Source organism: Schistocerca piceifrons, chromosome 1, assembly GCF_021461385.2.
Source record: "Schistocerca piceifrons isolate TAMUIC-IGC-003096 chromosome 1, iqSchPice1.1, whole genome shotgun sequence".
NCBI classification, from domain to species: domain Eukaryota; kingdom Metazoa; phylum Arthropoda; class Insecta; order Orthoptera; family Acrididae; genus Schistocerca; species Schistocerca piceifrons.
In genome coordinates this window covers 279,881,968-279,905,895 of record NC_060138.1, presented here as the reverse complement: position 1 = coordinate 279,905,895, position 23,928 = coordinate 279,881,968, and the positions used below count along the sequence as shown (strand labels likewise).

The 23,928-nt window shown below is 45.1% G+C and overlaps 1 protein-coding gene across 1 annotated transcript in view; it reads left to right on the top strand.

Annotated features, from left to right (window-relative positions):
• The window catches only part of LOC124711228 (lysophospholipase D GDPD1-like), a 144,678-nt gene that overhangs the window by 54,945 nt on the left and 65,805 nt on the right, over positions 1 to 23,928 (top strand). The window contains exon 3 of the mRNA XM_047241191.1: positions 6,459 to 6,640. Coding sequence (XP_047097147.1) covers positions 6,459 to 6,640 — 182 coding nt within the window. The remainder of the gene's footprint in view (positions 1 to 6,458; positions 6,641 to 23,928) is intronic.

The window sequence follows — 23,928 nt, the reverse complement described above, 5'->3', positions numbered from 1 at the left end:
CATGGAAAACATTTCTTATCAAGAGCACAAGTTACTCGCTGGCCCAAATCATTTTTGGAAGGCCGAGAACATGTTGAACATGAAACTCACTCAGGGAGACCTTCAACTTCAAAAACCAATGAAAACATCGAATGTGTGCATGCTCTTGTGAATATGTTCCTCCAGGACAAACTGTCTTCAAGTGTTTTACAGATGGGTGAATTGAGTGAGACCGGACATTGCAGACAAGTGGATGCTGCGTCATAACACCACCCTATGTCACACGGCCACTCCATCACAGATTTTTTGGTCTCAAAAGGCATTCCTGTTGTTCCATAGCCCACATATTCACCTAATATGAGTCTTGTGATTTTTTTCCATTTCCCAAAATTGAAAAATATCTTACAAGGCTCTGGAGAACATTCAAAACAATGTGACCAACATGTTAAAGGCCCTACCAGTTGAAGCCTTTCATCACTGCTATCAAGAGTGGGAACAACCCTGCTGGTGTAAAGTTGCCAAAGGGAAGTACTTTCAAGGGGTCAGTGTAGTTGTTTGAAAAAAGAAAAAACTTTGCCGTATAAAAAAAAAAGTCAGTCTCATTACTTTTCTCACACACGCCTTATATGCTAACATGAAAAATAATTGTGAGAACTTCATTTATGGACAATGTGAATTTCATCACAAACTGCCTACTTTCACATTTTCAAAGATTTGTTATAACTGATTGCATTGTGGTGGTATCAAGTCACAGTTTAGTTCCTGTTAAGCCTCCATCTTGATTCTGCGAGCTACTTGCCGATGACGATATTTGCACAGCACACCGATATCGACACGAGTTAGGCACTCCCAGTAAAATGTAAGCTGAAGTACTACTAGTGACACTGCCTGTTTTACTGCTATTGCACACTGTTTGACTACCCACACAGTGAGACAACTGACATCATCTAGGACAGCTACCTCTCTTTATATCAGTGTTTCGTTTAGATATATTTTTATTTCTTATCTTTTGTACTCTCAGGCATATTTTACATTACTGCTACTACTTTTTAACATATCAGTTTATTTTTATATGTAACTTAAATCACCCCCTTTTATGTTCAAAAGTTAACTATTGCACTACATTTACTTATAAACTATAGAACTTATGATAGATATAATCTCAAAAGCTACAAGATCATACAAGTTAAATTGTGTCCAAGACTGTGAATTCTACAGTTTACTTGGGTATCCAGATCACCGTCGGTCTCCTTCAAAGCAAAGTGACCTCAGTGTCATTGATGTGGACTGTCTTCTCTTGTGTGTTCTTTGACATGTTTATTTCCTTGTAATGTATTGAAATTGGTGGGATTCGGTAGAAGTGAAGTGTGCTCAAGTGATGTGATGTGCATCAGTGTGTACTCCCTGCCCTCCTCAAAAGAAGATCAACAGGTTATGGGCCCGGGATCACCAATCTGAAGCAGCAGTGTGTGAGGGTAACATCTCAGCAAGGACAGGCTGTGGAGTTGTTCAAGATGTTCAGAAATTGTGAGTACTGAGGACTTTTCCCTTTTGCAGATTGCGAAGAGGATTTTTGGGCGAAATTGCTAAATCGGTGTGAGGGCGGTGGGCGCGACTGAATTCTTTGAGGATGGGCACAGGGTTATGAGCGGAGGGTCTTTCTTTGCTGTACAATATATTTAAAGTACTAACATGGTGGATGAATATAAAATCGAACTGTTGAATGCAGCTACTTACTGTCACTGGTCACAAAGAATTAAGGGGATTCTCATAAGCAAACAGTGTTGGTGTGCTATTGATCCTGGCATGGGAAATACACCCACAGCAGACAAACACAAAGCAAATGAAAGGTCGATGGGTATTCTGCTAACAACAGTAGATGATAATTCACTTGACAATATACAAGACTGCGAAACAGTGAAAGAGATATGGGATGTGCTGAAAGATTCCCATACACATTTTGATTTTTGGGATGGAATGCTTGCATTAAAGGAATACGTGAACATCGAAAAGAAAGCATATGAATCAATGTTAGATTAACTTACAAGACGCAATGCACTTCTGTTCAAAGTTCGGAGTTCTGTCGTTGAATTATCAGACAAGCCAGCAGCTGTGCATACCTTGATGGGTCTACCTTCAAAGTACGAGACTTTTGCAAGAAGTATGCGACGATGTGATGAGTCGGATTTCTCACTTAAGAAGTTCAAAAGCCGTCTTTTAAAAGAAGAAGGACGACATACAAACATGAAATGCAAAAGTGACGTGAGGGCCTTAAAGGGTTTAGCGTTCAGAAGAGGACAACCACAACTAACGAAGGGTGGCGGAAATATTCAAAGAGGACGAGGCCGCAGAAACAACCAGTGTGATAACAGTCGCAGCAGTTATTAGAAAACATATGACCATGGTCGACGATGTTTTCGTAGTCAAGAGTACGGACACATTAGAAGAAACTTCCCACAATTTGACAATAATGTTTCAAATGACAAACAAGTAAACCAGAGAAAGGAAGCAGGTAAAACCTCCTCAAATTCTGTTGCATTAACCACTAACAAAAGTGCATTACTGACAGTGAAACACATTAACATGAAATTTCATGCTACAAGGGAATTAAGTGTGACCTTGTTGGTCACTATTGTGTATTCACATGCGATGTACTCCACTTTCCGTGAAAACAAAAGAAACGATGTGTGGATTCTGGACAGTGGAGCAACAGACCACATGACTTACCAACGGGATAAATTCATCACCTTCACCGAATGTGAAGAATCGGTAAAGGTAGCTGGTGGTGTATATATGTTGAGTTCTGGCTTTGGCATTGTGAGGAAACAATGTGGGGAAATAATTGCGAAAGGACCAAGAAAAGGCAATTTGTATTACTTTTGTGAAGACAGCTCCAGCCCTTCAGTGAGTGGATGTGACCATACTGCAAATCTTAACACTAGTCAGGAACTAGATTTGTGGCACTGAAGACTAGGTCAGATTCACATCGAAAAGACAAAGAAACAAGTCAAATGCAATGGAATTACTCTCGAAGCATCTGATGACCAGATAACTGAAATGTGTAGCGTGTACATCGAAGGCAAGATTAAAGCCAAGTCTTCCCCCAAACAGACTGTAAACAGAACAAATGAACTACTGAGTTTGATACCCAGTGATGTACTGTGTGTTTCTGGCTCACAGTCACTTGGTGGATCAAAATATGTTGTCACATTTATTGATGATTACTCGAGATATGCAGTGATATATTTACTAAAAGCCAAAAGTGAAATGTTTCATTCATTTAAAGAATATAAAACATATGCAGAAAACTGTCAACAGATTAGGATACGAACATTATGTTCAGACAGTGGAGATGAATATATGAATAAAGAATTCAAAACACACTTGTTAAAAGAAGGTATTGAGAGGCAGTTGACTGTCCCTGGCACACCTCAACAAAACTGTGTGGCAGAACAGTTCAACCAAACTCTTTCAAATATTGTGCAATATTTGTTGTTAGAGAGTGGATTGCCACAAAATTTCTGGGGTGAAGCAATAGCTACAGCAAATTACTTGAAAAATAGATGTCCAACAACAGAAAATGATGGAGAAAGTCCCTACAAACGTTGGCATGGACGGGAACCAAAAATTGATCATCTGCGATTATTCAGATTTCGTGCTTGGGCAAAAATGAAAAACCAGCGTGACAAATTTGAACCAAAAGGACAGCCTTATGTAATGATTGGATACTCAGAAACTATAAAGACCTACAGACTGTGGCATCCAATGACAGGAAATACAACTATTGCCAGAGGTGTGCTAATTGATGAAAGACTCTTTCCTGCAAAACAGCAAAAGTGTTGCAAAGGTGATTGACCTGAAGCCCACTAACATCACAGATGATGAAGAGGCATTACAGAATGTGGATATTATGGAAACAGAAGAAGCGCCTGAAATTGAACAAAGCGAAGCTATGGAAACATGCTTGCCTTCTGAAAACACTGACATTGAGAAGGAGAGTGCTGACAAGGATCAGAGTGCTGAAAGCGTTTACCCCACAACAGAGGATAATGACTGTCAACTTCAAGAATCTGAAATAAATGAAAACTACAGAACACATTCTGGATGACAAGTCAATCCACCAAAATGGCTACAGACTATGAGACAAAAGAAAAAAAGGTATATGCAATAGTGAATGAGAGTACACCAAGAGAAAATGATCCACAAAGTGTACAGGAAGTCATATCAGCTGAAGATAGAAACAAATGGCAAGAAGCGATGTTAGAAGAATTGGAAAAACTACTGCAAAAACAAACCTGGACTTTTGTACCACATACCAATAACACACACCAATATAAACAATACGAACAAAATGGGTCTTCAAATGGAAATATGATGAAACGGAAGAATTGCTAGGCACAGAGCACGAGTGGTAGCTTTAGGAAATGAGCAAGGGCCAGGCATAGATTTTGACAAAAGTTACAGTCCAGTAGTAAAAATGAAAAGTATGCGACTACTGATGGGAACAGCAGTTGAACAAGACTGGGAAGTTCACCATTTAGATGTTGTTGTAGCATATTTGATGGCTGACATCAGAGATGAGGTCTATGTGGAACTACCCATGGATTTCACAGATGCCACTGACAAACTAAGAAGAAAATTCAATGGCGTACCAGATCAAGAAGAACTGCTCAATGGTGAGTGGATCTGCAAATTAGGAAAGTGCATCTGTGGGTTGCATCAATTGGGCAGGAGATGGAACAAAACACTTGACGAGTTCCTGAGCAAGCAACAGATGCTGCGATCAATAGCTGACCCATGTGTGTACTATGCTATACAACGTGAACTCATAGTAACTGCATATGGGTACGAGGCCAGATTTAGCATGCCCAGTGACATACTTGAGCCAGTTCAGCAACAATCCAAGTGAGGAGCACTGGTGTACTGTCAAACATACACTACGCTATTTGTGTGGTACAATGAATGATGCACTTGTTTTCCGTAAGACTGATAAGAAGATTGTGATGTATACTGATGCAGACTGGGGAGCTGATCCAAACCACCATAAATCCTTTAGTCGATATTTGACAGTATTTGGGGGTTGCAGCTGTAAGTTGGAGCAGCAGGAAACATCGAACTGTGGCGCTAAGCACTGTTGAAGCAGAGTTTGTTGCACTGAGTGAAACTGTAAGAGAAGCAAAGTGGATGAATAGCTTTCTTGGTGAAATTGGTGAAGATTGTTTTCTGCACCATCCCATGAAGATTTTCATCGACAATCTAGGTGCGAAGAAACTTGCTGAAAATCGTGAGGCTTCTGAAAAGACTAAACATATGGATCTGAAAATTTTCTTTGTGCATGAGGAGGTGGAAGCCAAAAACATAAGTTTGGAATACATCACAAGTGAGAAGAATGTTACTGACTGTTTGACAAAGGCAGTCGACAACGTGAAGCTGAAAACCCAAATTGGGGTCATGGACCAGGGGGCGTGGGCGGTGTCAGTGATGTGGACTGTCTTCCTCTTGTGTGTTCTTTGACATGTTTACTTCCTTGTAATGTATTGAAATTGGCAGGATTCAGTCTGTAGATGTGTGGTGTATTCAGTAGATGTGAAATGTGCTCAAGTGATGTGATGTGCATCTGTGTGCACTCCCTGTCCTCCTCCAAAGAAGATTGACACTCAGGTCACAATCTCAGTTTTTTAACAATGTTTGTCAGTTATCCTCAGAGTTTACAATTTCATAATTTTGGTTGTGGAACAATAACAGATGAGAGGTGGATGCAGAGAGAGAGAGAGAGAGAGAGAGAGAGAGAAGCATAGCATAGCAGTCCATTCAAAAAAGTGGTGGAAGAGAATGGTAACGTCTTATTGAAAATATGGGGTCAAAGGTAAAATACAGTCTGTCTCAAAATGATATAGAAGAAAGATAATTATAAGAAAAAATGTCTGCCTGCTACCACGTTTCTCCTACTAGTGTCTTTCTTCTGAATTAACAATATAATTGTTAACTCTCTAATCCTTATGATGGTATTGGAAAAGAAGTAGATGTGATACGAAGATGAGTCTCTGTGAACTTTTTATCAAGAGTGACTGAATGAGTAAGAAAGGACTGACAGAAGTACAATTAATTGTAATAACTGAGAATCAAATTCCAGAGTGCCAGTGAGCTACCAATAGTCCATAATCTATAGTTATCTCCTTAATTTCTCTACCTTATTTTTATATTTTGATCCTGGGCTCAGACTGGCTTTTCTTCTTCCATGTGCTTGTAATTTATTTTTTTTTTTTTTCTTCAGCAGTTGGTAAAAAGGCACTCCACTTTTGTTCTGTGTTTAATTACTCCTTTTTTTAACCTTGTTATTTAGATTACATGAGAAATATACCTGAACTGTTCTTCAAAGTATTGGAAGGTATAGACACACTTTAAAATACCACAGGTATATATCTCTTCATGGAAAATAACTAAAGAAACTTCATAGTTGATTATGTTGTGTGTTACAGGGCTGTTGCTTTGGGAACTGATATGTTGGAGCTGGACTGTCAAATTACAAAAGACAGCAAAGTAGTTGTTTCACATGATCAAAACTTGCTACGCAGCACTGGTGTTGATTGCAATATCTCCCAACTCAATTACTGTGATCTTCCTCTGTTAAAACCAGAACTACCTGTTGATTTTGACCCAGGTATCAAATCTGTTTCTTTCCATTATGAATGTAGTATATGGTTCCAGAAAATAATAGAATGTAAGGAGTTATTTTATTGCTGCTGTGGAAGTGTGTGAATGCGAAATGTTTTGAGAGTCATGAACAAAAGTTAATTTATCCAAACTGGGGTATTTTTGTGCACTGATTAGTATTGCCAATGGCATAGCTTGTTGTTATCATTGTGATGATATGACACAAATGTCATTGGCAAAATAACGTTACACAACTTACTGTTCCCCTACGAAAAAAGTAAATACAGATCAATACATTCTGATACCACACCATTGCTGGAAGTAGATGAAAGAATTTTAGGGATGAAGTAGAACTGTTTTTTATCTTGTCACTTCTCAGAAGCTGCAACATGAGCAAATTAAAGTACAAATACTGCTTAAAAATTAGAATTTTATTACGACTCAGACATAGGATTCTGCTTTCTAAAATGCATATGCTTTTTTATTTTGTCTAAGTCCCTTAATTTTACAGCACATACAGCAAAGGTCAGTAACTTTGCACTAGTGCCGTAATGGGGATAGTGCATGGTGGTTGTTATACAATGTTAGTGTAAAGAACTTGTTTTTATCATATTGGAATTTCAGTGTTACATATGAGAAACGTAATAGGAACTGCACAGTCATGTAGTGTCTCATTAAACCTTGCTCATTTTGCCTGTTATGACTAATGTCTTGTGATGTTTACATGGGATAAAGACTTATCATCTTCTAGCCGTTGTACTTTCATGATAGTTACAAAGTAGGTTCAAAGGTGACAAGCAACTGTAACCCTCTACAGCTAACTCCCCTGAAGTGTAGTTTGTCACAGTTTGTTGCTGGTCATTCCCACATAGAATGCATCACAGTGTAGGCAGGTCAGTTGGTAAATCACATGGGTGCTTTCACACGTGGCTCTGCCTTTGATCGTGTACACCTTCCGGGTTACAGGACTGGAGTAGGTGGTGGTGGGAGGGTGCATGGGACAGGTTTTACACTGGGGGTGGTTACAAGGATAGGAGCCAGAGGGTAGGGAAGGTGGTTTGGGGATTTCATAGGGATGAACTAACAGGTTACGAAGGTTAGGTGGACGGCGAAAAGACACTCTTGGTGGAGTGGGGAGGATTTCATGAAGGATGGATCTCATTTCAGGGCAGGATTTGAGGAAGTCGTATTCCTGCTGGAGAGCCACATTCAGAGTCTGGTCCAGTCCCAGAAAGTATCCTGTTACAAGTGGGGCTCTTTTGTGGTTCTTCTGTGGGAGGTTCTGGGTTTGAGGGGATGAGGAAGTGGCTCTGGTTATTTGCTTCTGTACCAGGTCGGGAGGGTAGTTACGGGATGCGAAAGCTGTTGTCAGGTTGTTGGTGTAATGGTTCAGGGATTCCGGACTGGAGCAGACTCGTTTGCCACGAAGACCTAGGCTGTAGGAAAGGGACCGTTTGATGTGGAATGGGTGGCAGCTGTCATAATGGAGGTACTGTTGCTTGTTGGTGGGTTTGATGTGGACGGACGTGTGAAGCTGGCCATTGGACAGACGGAGGTCAACGCCAAGGAAAGTGGCGTGGGATTTGGAGTAGGACCAGGTGAATCTGATGGAACCAAAGGAGTTGAGGTTGGAGAGGAAATTCTGGAGTTCTTCTGCACTGTGAGTCCAGATCATGAAGATGTCATCAATAAATCTGTACCAAACTTTGGGTTGGCAGGCCTGGGTAACCAAGAAGGCTTCCTCTAGGCGACCCATGAATAGGTTGGCGTACGAGGGGGCCATCCTGGTGCCCATGGCTGTTCCCTTTAATTGTTGGTATGTCTGGCCTTCAAAAGTGAAGAAGTTGTGGGTCAGGATGAAGCTGGCTAAGGTAATGAGGAAAGAGGTTTTAGGTAGGGTGGCAGATGATCTGCGTGAAAGGAAATGCTCCATCCCAGCGAGACCCTGGACGTGCGGAATATTTGTGTATAAGGAAGTGGCATCAATGGTTACAAGGATGGTTTCCGGGGGTAACAGATTGGGTAAGGATTCCAGGCATTCGAGAAAGTGGTTGGTGTGTTTGATGAAGGATGGGAGACTGCATGTAATGGGTTGAAGGTGTTGATCTACGTAGGCAGAGATACGTTCTGTGGGGGCTTGGTAACCAGCTACAATGGGGCGGCTGGGATGATTGGGTTTGTGAATTTTAGGAAGAAGGTAGGGGTGCGGAGTGTCGGTGGGGTCAGGAGGTTGATGGAGTCAGGTGAAAGGTTTTGCAGGGGGCCTAATGTTCTGAGGATTCCTTGAAGCTCCGCCTGGACATCGGGAATGGAATTACCTTGGCAAACTTTGTATGTGGTGTTGTCTGAAAGCTGACGCAGACCCTCAGCCACGTACTCCCGACGATCAAGTACCACGGTCGTGGAACCCTTGTCCGCCGGAAGAATGACGATGGATCAGTCAGCCTTCAGATCACGGATAGCCTGGGCTTCAGCAGTGGTGATGTTGGGAGCAGGATTAAGGTTTTTTAAGAAGGATTGAGATGCAAGGCTGGAAGTCAGAAATTCCTGGAAGGTTTGGAGAGGGTGATTTTGAGGAAGAGGTGTGACGGAGGACGGAACTGTTGCATGCAGGGTTCAATTTGGATAGTGTTTTGAGGAGTTGAATCATTAGGAGTAGGATTAGGATCATTTTTCTTCGTGGCAAAGTGATATTTCCAGCAGAGAGTATGAGAGTAGGACAGTAAATCTTTGACGAGGGCTGTTTGGTTGAATCTGGGAGTGGGGCTGAAGGTGAGGCCTTTGGATAGGACAGAGGTTTCGGATTGGGAGAGAGGTTTGGAAGAAAGGTTAACTACTGAATTAGGGTGTTGTGGTTCCAGATTGTGTTGATTGGAATTTTGAGGTTTTGGAGGGAGTGGAGCTGGAAGTGGGAGATTGAGTAGATGGGAGAGACTGGGTTTGTGTGCAATGAGAGGAGGTTGAGGTTTGCTGGAAAGGTTGTGAAGGGTGAGTGAGTTGCCTTTCCGGAGGTGGGAAACCAGGAGATTGGATAGTTTTTTTGAGGTGGAGGGTGGCATGCTGTTCTAATTTGCGGTTGGCCTGTAGGAGGATGCTCTGAACAGCCGGTGTGGATGTGGGAGAGGAAAGATTAAGGACTTTTATTAAGGATAAGAGTTGATGGGTGTGTTCATTGGCTACGTTGATGTGTAGGTGAAGGATTAGGTGGGTGAGGGCAATGGATTGTTCAGTTTGGAACTGGTATAGGGACTGATGGAAAGAAGGGTTGCAGCCAGAGATGGGAACTTTAAGTGTGAGGCCTTTGGGGGTAATGCCAAATGTTAGACAAGCCTGAGAAAATAGAATATGGGAGCGTAATCTGGCTAGGGCGAAGGCATGTTTGCGGAGGGAATGTAAATAAAACTTAATGGAATCGTTGTGGGGGTGTTGTGAGGGTGACATGGTATTAGAAGGTGGAAAGTGTAACATGAGGCTGAAATGAAAATGAAAATAAAAATATATGGGGAGAGATAAAGGTGAACTGGAAAGTAACTGGAGATCTGGTGTGAAAAAGGCGAAAAGGTGTTGGTTACAGCTGGGCTATGTTGGACTTGGGTTGGTAGACAACGATGTGCACAAAGGTTAGGTGGTTGTGTTGCCGCCAAAACACGTTAAAGGACGGAGAAATTCGGGAAAATTTCGAAAAAAACTGCTTGTAATGTATTAAAAGGAGTGGTTTTGTGGTGGCAGATTATGAAAATGAAGCTAACAATTGTCTGACGAAGAAATAATGACGTTAAAACCTGTGGGAAGTGGCTAAAAATTATCAGTGATGTGGGAAAAATGGAAATGGAAATAAAGCGAAAGTTATTAGAAATAGCCGAAATGGTTGTTTAAAAGGTGAAAAGAACTGTTTGTGAACTAGAAACGGTGGATTTTATAGCAGCGGTAGTGTTGAAAGCGGTAAAAAAGTTTTTTTGGTTATGGTTTGGAGGTGGGTTACGTATTATTGAGTATATATAGGCGAGATAAAATTGTATAGCAGATTACGGTAAAAAGGAGAAGGTGAATACAAAGTGAAACTACTGGCAAAAACACAAAGAGAAAATAAGACGACCGGAAAGATTTCGAAATACAACAGTGACAATAACAAACGTAATTGTTGGGTTCAAATTAATGATACTAATATAATAGAAGGAAACATTCCACATGGAAAAAATATATATAAAAACAAAGATGATGTGACTTACCAGACGAAAGCGCTGGCAGGTCGATAGACACACAAACAAACACAAACATACACACAAAATTCAAGCTTTCGCAACAAACTGTTTCCTCATCAGGAAAGAGGGAAGGAGAGGGAAAGCATGTTGGTTTCAAGGGAGAGGGTAAGGAGTCATTCCAATCCCGGGAGCGGAAATACTTACCTTAGGGAGAAAAAAGGACGGGTATACACCTGCGCACACACACACACATCCATCCACACATATACAGACACAAGCAGACATATTTAAAGACAAAGAGTTTGGGCAGAGATGTCAGTCGAGGCGGAAGTGCAGAGGCAAAGATGTTGTTGAATGACAGGTGAGGTATGAGTGGCGGCAACTTGAAATAAGCGGAGATTGAGGCCTGGTGGGTAACGGGAAGAGTGGATATATTGAAGAGCAAGTTCCCGTCTCCGGAGTTCGGATAGATTGGTGTTGGTGGGAAGTATCCAGATAACCCGGACGGTGTAACACTGTGCCAAGATGTGCTGGCCGTGCACCAAGGCATGTTTAGCTACAAACACTGTCTGCCTGTGCCCATTCATGCGAATGGACAGTTTGTTGCTGGTCATTCCCACATAGAATGCATCACAGTGTAGGCAGGTCAGTTGGTAAATCACGTGGGTGCTTTCACACGTGGCTCTGCCTTTGATCGTGTACCCCTTCCGGGTTACAGGACTGGAGTAGGTGGTGGTGGGAGGGTGCATGGGACAGGTTTTACAACAGGGATGGTTACAAGGATAGGAGCCAGAGGGTAGGGAAGGTGGTTTGGGGATTTCATAGGGATGAACTAACAGGTTACAAAGGTTAGGTGGACGGCGGAAAGACACTCTTGGTGGAGTGGGGAGGATTTCATGAAGGATATATATAAAGTTGCACTTGCTATTGACATAAGATTTTCACAGAATGGTTTGCTAGTACAGGCAAATGTTGTCAGCCAATCAGAAGATTGTAATAATACTTAGAAAGTGTTTTTAAATGGAGCTCTGCCTAATGGTATTAACAAACTAAATGTGGGGTGAATTAGAATTTCAGTGCTGTTTGTTGCAGGATTCTAGTGCGAGTAATTTAAGAGTATTGTATTTTGGAAAGTTTCCAAGCTGACACTTGTTTGTGCCATTCCAGCTGCATAGTTGCTAGGTACGATGGTGCTAATTTTTAACTTACAGTGAGCTTGTGTGTTCCTTGAGTGCATTGCAACTTGCTAGACAGTTAGCATGTGACAGTCTAAGCAATAGGTCATGAGCGGATGATGGGATTTACCATAGCAGAAAAAGCCAACATACTCATAGTGTGTGGAGAGTGTAGGAAGAATATTGTTTGTTCTTGTATGGTGTACATGACAAGGTATCCCAATAGACGACAACCATCTTAGCAATTATTTATCAACCTCTTCAACCAGTTATGTGAAAGTGGTAGTGTAATACACGATACAGTACAGAGTGAAACAAGTGTGACAACAGAAGACAGGGGTGGGGAGGAGGCAGCTGGCTTGCCACTCTTTGGTGGGTTCGTGCTTGGCTTCCACGGGGCCCCAGCCTTTTGCACCATCTTTTCCCTTCCATGCTGCATGCCTATCCTCTTGCTGAAACTTCCTGGCAGATTAAAACTGTGTGCCTGACCAAGACTCGAACTCGGGACCTTTGCCTTTCGCGGGCAAGTGCTCTACCATCTGAGCTACTGACTTTCGCAGGCAAGTGCTCTACCATCTGAGCTACCGAAGCACAACTCACGCCCGGTCCTCACAGCTTTACTTCTGCCAGTATCTCGTCTCTTACCTTCCAAACTTTACGGAAGCTCTCCTGCAAGGTTCGCTGGAGAGCTTCTGTAAAGTTTGGAAGGTAGGAGACGAGATACTGGCAGAAGTAAAGCTGTGAGAGCCGGGCGTGAGTTGTGCTTCGGTAGCTCAGATGGTAGAGCACTTGCCCGCGAAAGGCAAAGATCCCGAGTTCTAGTCTCGGTCGGACACACAGTTTTAATCTGCCAGGAAGTTTCATATCAGCGCACACTCCGCTGCAGAGTGAAAATCTCATTCTGGAAATATCCTCTTGCTGTTGTTTTTCCCCTCTCATGGGGAACATGTCTGGGATGTTATTGGGAATGTTCTGCATTGTCTGTCGCTGACATAAGAACAGTCTCACCACTGTTTTCCATTCCCTTTTCTTTTCTTTGTTTCCCTTCTCTCATTCCCCCGCTTTGGCATTTGATGTTCTTCTATTTCTTCTTCCTCCTTGCGTGCTCCTGACGGCCAGCCCACGTGTCTGACGTGTAACAGGTGACTGGGTAATGCATAATTCCCAGCCCCGGGCCGACAGGTAGGGTTCACACATACCCACAGTTCAAGCCAGGCCCAGGGACGGGTGATTGCCTGAGCTGCTACTTTCCCAAATTGTCCATCGGTCCCTCTGTCAGCTGTTTGGTAGGTGTGACCTGAGGTGTGAACACAATCACCTAAGGCAGTTGCACCCCCTTGTGAATGGGCCCTCAGTTGAAAGGAGCGCACGGTCGGAGACACTGGCAATAATGGGGGATTTTCTCATAGTGAACCAATTATCTTCACAATCAGCATCTACGAAATGTAAACGGAATGAGGCTAACGATTCAAAGACCCTTCCAGCTGCACCACGGTTCCTCGTGGTTTCACATATTGATGACGATCAGTTCTTTACAACAGTAAATCCGTTTATTATTCAGAAGGGTGTTGATGCCATTGCCGGCCCTGTAAAATCCTGCTCTCATTTACAGAACGGCACTTCGCTTTTGAAAACTACTTCCAATTCTCAAGACAACTGCCTGCCACCTCGCTTCTCCACGGCTGCCCTGTTCATGTCGAGGCCCATAGAACTCTGAATTCTTCCTGTGGTGTTATTTATACTGGGCTGTTCGACAGTCTGAGGAAGGCCAAGATACAATCTTACCTCTCTGATCAAGGTGTCCTTGTCATCCATTGGTTGATGAAAAAGGTAGATCCCTCCTTAGTGCCCTCCTGCACTCTTTTTCTCACCTTTGATAGAGTGGTTGTTCCATCCAAGACCAAAGGTGCTATGAAATTATCACAGTCTGACTCTACATTCCAAACCTGATGCATTGCTACCAGTGTCATCTTTTCAACCACAGTAGAACATCCTGTCAACAGCCCGCCAAATGCGTAACCTCTCGTAGGGATGCACATGAGGGCGATTGGCAGCCTCCTCCTCCCACGTGTATCAACTGCAATGTTGGCAATGCTGCTTTCTCTCAGGGTTGTTCCATGCATCTTGATGAGCGGGCAGTTCTTCTGTTCCTGTGACCTCTCACTCCATGAAGGATATGGCCACGCAGACATGCTACCTCAAATTCATCTCTGAGGTTGTGAAATTGCCCAGTGTCAAGGTAGCATTGCTATCCCCCTGTCCAGCTGTGCAACATGCCTTCAAACTCTCGCCTCAGGGGGTGAAGCCACTGGAGCTACACAACTGATAGGCTAGAAAAGACAAGAGGAGTACTCCCGTGAAGACTTCCTACACCCCTCCAGCCAAACAACACCTGATCTTCCTCTACTAAGCAGAAAGGCTCGAAGAAGTCCAACAAAGACAAACTGCCTTCTCCTTCGCTGACTCGAAGATCCTCTTCAATGGTGTTGCTACATGATACCTTAGCCTGGCTGGCCTCTGTGTCGCCAGTGCACACCACCAATTGTTTTTCTGCGTTTGACTTCACAGACCAACAACACAAGCTGGCTGATGCTTCTGTGGACCTCATGGAGCAGGATCCTCCTGCTTCTGTGCCCTGTAGCAGTGAGTCTCACAGGCTGTCACTCGGCAGCCACCGTGGTGACCCCCCCTCCCCCCCTTCATTTCTTCCTCATCATGACTCTCCTCCATTGGAACATTTGCGGCCTTCGGTCCCACAAAGAGGATTTACTGCTGCTTTTAGCATCGCAGCGTCCCCATATGCTCTGCCTTCAGGGAACAAAATTGCGTCCTCAAGACCACTTTGAGCTTTCACATTTCTTCCCAGTTCGTTTTGATCTCCCCCCTGACCTCAGCATCCCATCTCATGGGGAATTCATGCTGTTCACAGGGGATGACATTCATAGTCAACCCCTCTCCCTGACTATTCGTCTACAAGCTGCTGCAGTTTGCTTTTTCCTTTGTCACTTGATCTTTTCCCATTGTACTGTTTACATCCCTCTGTCATTTGAAGTCACCAGGGCAGAATTCTTTCAGCTTATTGGGCAGCTACCTCACCCATTTCCGCTGCTCGGTAACTTTAATGCACACCAAGCCCTCTGGGGTTCTCCCAGAACTTGTCAGAGAGACGCCCTCTTGGCTGATCGCCTTAATCAACTTAACCACTTCTGTCTTAACACTGGAGCACCCACATTCCTTTCTGACTCCTCGCACACCTATTCCCATTTGGATGTATCCTTCTGCACTGCCCAGTTTGCCCATTGTCTTGAGTGGTCCATTCTATCCGACACCTACTCGAGCGACCATTTCCCATGTGCTATCTGTTCGCTGACTCCTAGCCCACCTACGTGCAACCCAGGGGGCTCATGGTCCTTTCATGAGTACGTGTGTGGCGAGCACAGGGCACCGAGCTATTGCACCTCGTTTCCTGTCCTTGCTCCTTCCCCTCTGCCCTCTCCTCTCCTTCTCTTGGTGTCCTTGATTATGTTGGCTCTGCTATCCTCCTGGTTACGTTGGCTTTGCAATTTGGTTTTGTTGAGTAATTACCTCATCCTTTTAGCATTCTCTGGTCCCCCTCTGGGGTTCGACCTCCATTACTAAATTTCTATTTCATAGTGTGAGCCATTTGGGGAAGAGCACCTTACACAGTGTCTCCGGTGTATGCCCTCCTAGTTCCTTCCATCTTTTCCTTCATGTCGTTGTCTGATGCTAGGGTACATAGCCAGCACGGTAGCCAGCCGGTGTGGTGGGGTCCCTATGTACCCTTTTGGTTGAGGCCCCTGAAAACACAGGGATCACACTTCTGATACCCAAGCTGTGACTTCCTCATGCAAGCCTAGGAGTGGTTGCTTGTCATCCTGCAGCATTGGAACTCCCGGCACTGGACACCATGTCATACAGCCCTTGCTGTTGCTGGGTGGCACCCGTGAGGAAAGCTCGTGATCGGAGGGATCAGGGCAGACGTTATGCAAATAAAATGCATACTGGTCCATAACTATGGCCATTCTTCTATGGCAATCTCTTTGAATGGAACTGATTCTTTTAGTGCTGCTGCTTCTGCCCCTTCGGCCCTCCCTTCCATGGCTACCCCTTGGGAGGAGGGTCTGGCTCGTTAACTAGGAGCGAAACTTTTTCCCTGCTATCTGGTTTGCACCAGGACTGATGGGGATACTTTCACCAATACCAAACCTTTATTTTTTGTGGAACATATTGAAGACAAGTTTGGCAAAGTGAACTCTCTGAGTAAGATGCAGTCGGGTTTGTTGTTGATCAAAACTGTTTCAGCTGCCCAGTCTGCGGCCCTTCGTGCCTGTGACCATCTTGGCACAATTCCTGTGTCCTTTACCCCTCACCAGTCTTTGAATATGGTTCAGGGTGTATTTTTTTACAGGGACCTCATCCTTCAAACTAATGAGGAACTTAGGGACAATCTAAGACGGCGAGGTGTTCACTTTTTTCGGCATGTTCAGAAGGGCCCGAAGGACAATCGCATTCATACTGGTGCCTTTATCCTGGCCTTTGAAGGGGATACCCTTCCTGAGAAGGTCAAGATTATGGTTTATCGATGTGACGTGAAGCCGTACATCCCACCACCTATGAGACATTTTAAGTGCTTGCGTTTTGGACATGTCTTCCCACTGTTCGCAGACTCCTCTCTGTGGGGACTGTGGACGTCCACTCCATGAGGGGAGTTCCTGTGTTCCCCCTCCTGTGTGAGTTAATTGTCATGGCAATCATTCTCCATGTTCACCAGATTGCCCAGCTTATAAGAAGGAGAAGAAGATGCAGGAGTATAAGTCCCTTAATCGTCTAACCTACACTGAGGCTCGTAAGAAGTATGCATGTCTTCATCCTGTGTCAATGACATCTAGCTATGCTTTAGTTACATCTTCCTTCCCCCAGTTCCGAACTCCTCTCCTGTCCCCCCCCTCCCCTGTGGTTCCCACACTCTCCCCCTGGGTGCCGCTCCCCCTCCCCAGCAGGAGAAGTGTCCCACTTCTTCGGTGTCTGCTGCTCAAGGGCACCCCTCCCAGGACACCCCCCCCCCCCCTTCTTGGCACCTTCCAGGCCAAAGGTCTGCTGCCACATGATGACCATGAGAACCATGGTCTGTGGGCACCCAGGCCGCCCGCTCTCTTTCTGTTCCAGATCTTTCTGCAGCTGTCTCCTTTTTGCAGCACAGCCCTCCTCGATCTCAAACAGAAAAGAAGAAGAAACATAAGTCCCGGGACAAGGAGCCTCTGGTGTTGCCAGAGGTCCCGTACCCACCTTCGGTACTTGGCTCTGACCTGCTATTCATGGATGTCACCCCCTCCTTGTCAGTGATGGGTGGTCACCTGGTGGCATGACTGGCTTTAGCCTGTTCACCCCCCCCCCCCCCCCCCCAATTTGAATCATCATTCTGTGGTTATCCAATGGAATTGTAATGGGTATTACCATCACCTTTCGGAGTTGAAATCCCTTATTTCATTTTACTCTGCAGCTTGTGTGGTTCTACAGGAATCTCATTTTATTGATAATCACTTGCCGACCCTCTGTGGGTTCCATTCTTTCTGTCAAAATCTGGTCGGCCCCCAACGGGCCTCTGGTGGCGTTTTTACGTTGGTTCATAAGGACGTTGCTAGCATGTGGGTTCCTCTTCAAACTGCATTGGAAGTGGTTGCTGTTGTTAGGGTCCACCTGGACTGTGTGGTCACAGTTTGCAATCTTTATCTCCCTCCTGACAGGACTCTTACACCTGCTGCCCTCACTGCCCTTCTTCAGCAACTTCCTCCTCCCTTCCTCCTCCTCAGGGATTTTAATGCTCATCATCCCTTGTGGGGCAGTGCATTTCCATCTAGTTGGGGTCTTCTCATAGACTAGTTTCTTGCAGGCCACGACTTGTGCCTTCTTAATGATGGCTCCCCTACCCATTTCAGTGCTGGTCATGGTACCTTTTCTGCCATTGAGCTTTCTCTTTTTTCTCCCTCCATCCTCCCTTCGTTACACTGGTCGCCACATGACGACCTTAGCGATAGTGACCACTTCCCGTTGATTCTCTCGCTCCCTTCCTGCTCCCTGATGGACGGGTTACCTTGTTGGTCTTCCCAACATGCCAATTGGCCTCTATATAGTGCACAGGACGTTTTTTCTCCCTCTTTATCAGGTTGTATTGATGACATTGTATGTGACATGTCTGATGCGATTGTTCGTGCTGCTAGAGTTGCTATCCCATGCTCATCTGGACCATTTCACCACTGGCAGGCCCTGTGGTGGAGTACGGCCATTGCCATCACCGTCGAGCTTTGCAACACCTTAAGAGGCACCCATCCACTGTCAATCTTATTACCTTTAAACACCTTCACGCCAAACCCCTTTACTTAATCAAACGTAGCAAACGGTTATCTTGGGAACGCTTAGTTTCTTCCCTCAGTTCTACTGTCGCTATGTCGTGGGTATGGGCTACACTTTGCTCTCTCCAAGTTTGCCATCAGCAGTTTACCCTCCCGGGCCTTGCCCTTCTGGACGGCCTTTGCATGGACCCAATGATTCTTATCAGCATCAACCTCCTATCCGGCTGCTTTCCTTCACCAGAAACAGTGTGCCGTAGCTTCCGCCTTAGTTTTACCCCTTGTCAGTCAAACTCTTACAATGAACCTTTTACTGAATGAGAACTTCTTTCCGCACTTTCTTCTTCTCATGATACGGCCTCTGGCCCAGACTCTATTCATAAACAATTGCTTCAACATCTCAGTGCTCCACAACAACAACATCTTCTCTAGTTGCTTAACCGTATTTGGCTCCAGGGTGACTTCCCTTCTCAATGGAGGGATAGCATCATGGTTCCCTTCCTTAAGCCTGGTAAGAACCCCCTGTTTGTCAAAAGCTATTGATCAATTAGTCTGACAAATGTTGTTTGCAAGTTACTTAACAGATGGTAGTCCGTGGGCTCAATTGGATCCTCAAATCTCAGAATCTGTTGTCCCCTTACCAGTGTGGCTTCCAAGAGGGACGGTCTCCGATTGATTATTTACTTCGCTTGGAATCCGCAGTATGGTAGGATTTTTCCCAGCGCTGCCATTTGGGTGCAGTGTTTTTCGACTTTTGCAAGGCCTATGACATGGCTTGGCGCCACCATATCTTTCTTACACTTCATGAGTGGGGTCTTCGGGGCCTACTCCCTATTTTTATCCTCCAGTTCCTGTCCCATCATTTGTTTAGGGTTCGGGTTGGCACTGTTTGAATGACATCCCACAGGGTTCCATATTGCGTGTACTTCTTTTACCCATTGCTTTGGATGGACTTGTGGATGTCCGTCGGTCCTTTGGTCACCCCTGCTCCGTATATGGATGATTTCTGCATTTGGCTTAGTTCCTCTTCGATGGCCTCTGCAGAGTGCCAGCTCCAGGGTGCTATACAGTGTGCCTCTGCATGGACCCTCTCACATGGGTTTCAATTCTCTCCTTTACAAAATCGCAGGTGGTCCACTTCTGTCGCTGTACTACGGTCCGGAGCTCTAACTCAATGCACAACTATTACCTGTGGTCCCACAGTTTCATTTCCTGGGTCTTCTTTTTGACAACAAGCTCACTTGGTTGCCTCATATCAGACTTTTGAAGATAGGATGTTTTCGTAAATTCAATGTCCTTTACATCCTTCTCCACACCTCTTGGGGTGCGGACCGTTCCACTCTTCTCCTCCTTTATCGGGCTTTAGTGCTGTCTTGCTTGGACTATGGTTGTCAAGTTTATGGTTCAGCTGCTCCTTTCACACTGCACCTTCTGGATCCGGTCCACCATTGTGATATCCATTTGATTTGGCCACCGGTGCCTTCCCTACTAGCCCTGTTGATAGTCTCCTGGTTGAAGCTCGGATCCCCCCCCCCCCCCCCCCCCCCCTTTCTGTTCAGCGGTTCCAGCTTCTGGTTTCTTATGCAATCGCTGTCCATTCCTCTCCCACTCATCCTTCCTATTCTATCCTGTTCCCAGACCAAGGACGTCGCCCACCTGATTCCTGCCCTCGGGCGGGTTTATCGGTTGGGCTCCGCCTTGCTTCTCTTCGCCGTGATTTTCAGCTTCCTTCTTTGCCCTGTCTCCCATGTTCCCTCTCCAACACCCACCCCCCACCCCCCTGGTTAGTTCCTCGGCCATGGATTCGGATGGATCTCCACCGAGGTCTGAAAGATTCCGTTCCCTCGATGGTGTTCCGTTGTTTTTTCCACCGAATTTTATGGGAGTTTCGGGATGCTGTTGTTTTTACACCGATGGCTCTAAATCTGCTGATTGTGTGGGATATGCCCTCATGTCCTCTGTTGCCATGGAAAATCATCTCCTGCCAACTGAATGTGGGGTGTTTACTGCAGAATTGATGGCAATTTCCCAGGCCTTTACCTTTATTAAACAGTCCCAACTTAACTGTGTTTTGTTATGTAAGGACTCAATGAGTGGCCTTCAGGCTATTGATCGGTGTTTTTCCCACCATCCCTTGGTCTTGGTCATCCATGACCTTCTCACTGATCTTCACCATGCTGCTTGTTCCGTTGACTTCCTTTGGGTCCCTTGCCATGTGGGTATCCCAGGTAATGAGCGTGCTGATTATTTGGCTGGGGGAGTAGCCACTTACACCCCCTTCTGTGTAACCCCTCCTGCGTCGAATTTATGGCTTCATATCAAATCCCACTTTGCACAATCATGGACCCACTCTGGGGAGGCTACCTCCCTGTCTAATAAACTTCATGCTATTAAGTTGACGACTGTCCCATGGCGTTCTTCCTTCTGCCTCTCCCAAAAGGACTCGACCACCCTGTGTCATCTCGACATCGATCATACCAGGCTGACCCATGGTTTTCTTTTGCGTAATGAGCCACCCCCCACTTTGTGGTTGTGGAGCCTTCCAGTCAGTAGCCCATATTTTGGTGGAATACCCGCTCCTTTTGGCTCTGCGTACTAAGTACAGACTTCCGCGCACTTTACCTTCGATATTGGCAGACGATTCTCGGATGGTTGAACTGGTTCTAATTTCCTCTGTGACAGTCATTTTTATTTTGAGTTCTAAGGTTTTTAATCTCCTTTAGGAGTAGGGGCAGGGCGGGAGGGTTGGGGTGTCTCCCACTGTAAGCTGTGTTTGGAGATACCTGACTCCCCTCCCTGGTCAAGATCCTCTTTTCTCTCTTTTATTCTGTTTTTATCGCTTTTCAGATTTGGTTAGTCTCCTTTTACAATACGCACTTTTACATTCTAGCGGTTGAACACTTTTGAAAAGCAGGTAGTTTTTCCTGCACTGCATCAGAGGTGAGATATTTCCTGCCTCCAGCATAGTATTGGGGTTGCCCACTTGCTGACTTCTCTGCTTTTGTTTTCACCATATGACTGCACTTTTATGCTTTTTAGCCTTTTACCTTTCATCGTTCTGACTCTTCTGAGATGTAAATCCATCCGAATGGACGACCATGAAACAAAGGACTGATGACCTTGCTGTTTGGTTCCATCAGCTCCAATCAACCAACCAACCCACCTACATGCACACCCAAATGGCAGTTTACTAAGGCTGACTGGTGGCTTTACTCATCCCTGGTGACCTTCGAAGAACAAAATTTTCCCAGTTATGATGACTAGGTGGAATATGTCACAAACTGCTGCAGAACATTCCATTCCTTGCACTTCTTCTTTACCATGCCATATCCCAGCCCTTTGATGGACTGAGGCACGCCGCAACACAATTTACATGCAGAAATGTGCTCTCCACTTGTTTAGCCACCATCCTTCAGTAGCAAACTGCATTCGTTATAAACGAATGTGTGCAAAGTGTCGTCGCTTTCTTCAGGATAGCAAAAAAGCTAGCTGGATTCCATTCACAAGTTCTTTTAACAGTTCCACCCCTTCCTCTGTCATGTGGGCCAACGTCTGATGGCTTTCTGAGACCAAGATCCGTTTGCCAATTTCTGGCCTGATAGTAGCAGATGACATCATTGTGGACCCTGTTGTTATCTACAAAACTTTGGGCCATCATTTTGCGGAAATTTTGAGCTCATCTCTCTATCACACTGCCTTCCTCCATCGGAAACTAGTGAAGGAGGCTCGGGTGATAGCCTTCTCTTCTCAGAATTGTGAGTGCTACAATGCTGCCTTTACTATGAAGGAGCTGGGTCATGCTCTCAGCTCATCCTGATCCTCCGCCCCAGGGCCAGACACTGTCCACATTCAGATGTTGCTGCACTTCTCTGTGTGGACAAGCACTTTCCGCTTAATATGTACAATTGTATCTGGGCAGAGGGCACATTTCCCGGATGTTCACATGAATCCACCATCATATCCATACCTAAGTCCAGTAAGGACAAAAACCTTCCTTCAAGCTAATGCCCCATCTCTCTCACCAGCTGTGTTTGCTAGGTGATGGAACGTATGATTCATGCCCAGCTAGTATGGTGGCTTGAGTCTTTCAGTTTACTAACAACTGCACAATGTGGATTTTGAGTGCGGTGTTCTGCAGTTGACCATCTTGTTACTTTGTGCACCCATGTCATGAATTGTTTCCTGCAGAAATCCCCTACTGTGGCCGTGTTCTTTGTTTGGAGAAGGCCTACGACACCTGCTGGAGAACTGGTATCCTCTGTACTCTTTACACGTGGGCCTTCGGTCACCGCCTGCCCTGGTTCCTTCAGGAATTTAAAAAAAAAACGAGTTTTTAAGGTGCGTGTGAGTTCTGTCTTGTCGGACACCTTTATCTGGGAAACCAGTGTGCCTCAAGGTTCGGTTGTTGACTTTGCTATCGCCATGAACACTATAATGGCACGTCTCCCACTGAGCATCTCTGGCTCTCTTTTTGTTGACAACTTTGCCATCTAATGCATTTCTTCATGGACCTGTCTCACTGAGTGGCATCTTCAGTGATGTCTTGATCGTCTTTACTCATGGAGCATCGCTTTTCCACTGACAAAACCGTCTGTATGAATTTCTTGTGGAGCAATTGATTTCTCCCACCATCCTTACATCTTGGGCGTGTTGCTCTTCCATTCATTGAAACTATGAAATTCCTGGGGCTCATGCTCGATAGAAAACTTGGCTTCATTAAGTGGCCTGTGTTAACTTTGGCCAAAATCGCTTCCTAAGGAGACTACTCCAGCCTTGCTCTGTCGCCTTCAGTTTCAGGACCTTTGCATGGAACTTCACGGTAGTACCTTTGTGTACACTGATGGCTTTCGGACTGACCACAGTGTTGGGAGTGCCTTCGTCATTGGCGCCAATGTCTTTCAATATCGGCTTCCAGCACAATGCTCAGTATTTACAGCTGAGCTCTTCGCCCTGTATCAGACCACAGACTACATCTGACGACACAGACTTTTCAGTTGTGTCCTCTCTCAGACACACTCAGCACCCTACAAAGTCTATGTGCACTATACACTGTCCATCTCTTAGTGCAACAGGTCCAGGAAAACTGACACTTGCTCACTCTTGGTGGAGCCACTGTGATATGTATGTGGGTTTCTGGTCATGTCGGTCTGCCAGGAAATGAGGCTGCCGACTGCTGCTAAGGCTGCAGTCCTCGTACCTCAGCCCACTATTTCGTATATTTCCTCTACTGATCTTTGTGTTGCATCTGTCAGTAGGTGGTGTCCCCTTGGCATCGCCATTGGTCCTCCCTTCATGGGAATAAGCTCTGGATTATTAAGCCTCTCCCAGTGACTTTGATGACTTCCGCTTGGCCCTCCCGCCGGGAGGAGGTCATTTTAACTACACTCCTGGAAATTGAAATAAGAACACCGTGAATTCATTGTCCCAGGAAGGGGAAACTTTATTGACACATTCCTGGGGTCAGATACATCACATGATCACACTGACAGAACCACAGGCACATAGACACAGGCAACAGAGCATGCACAATGTTGGCACTAGTACAGTGTA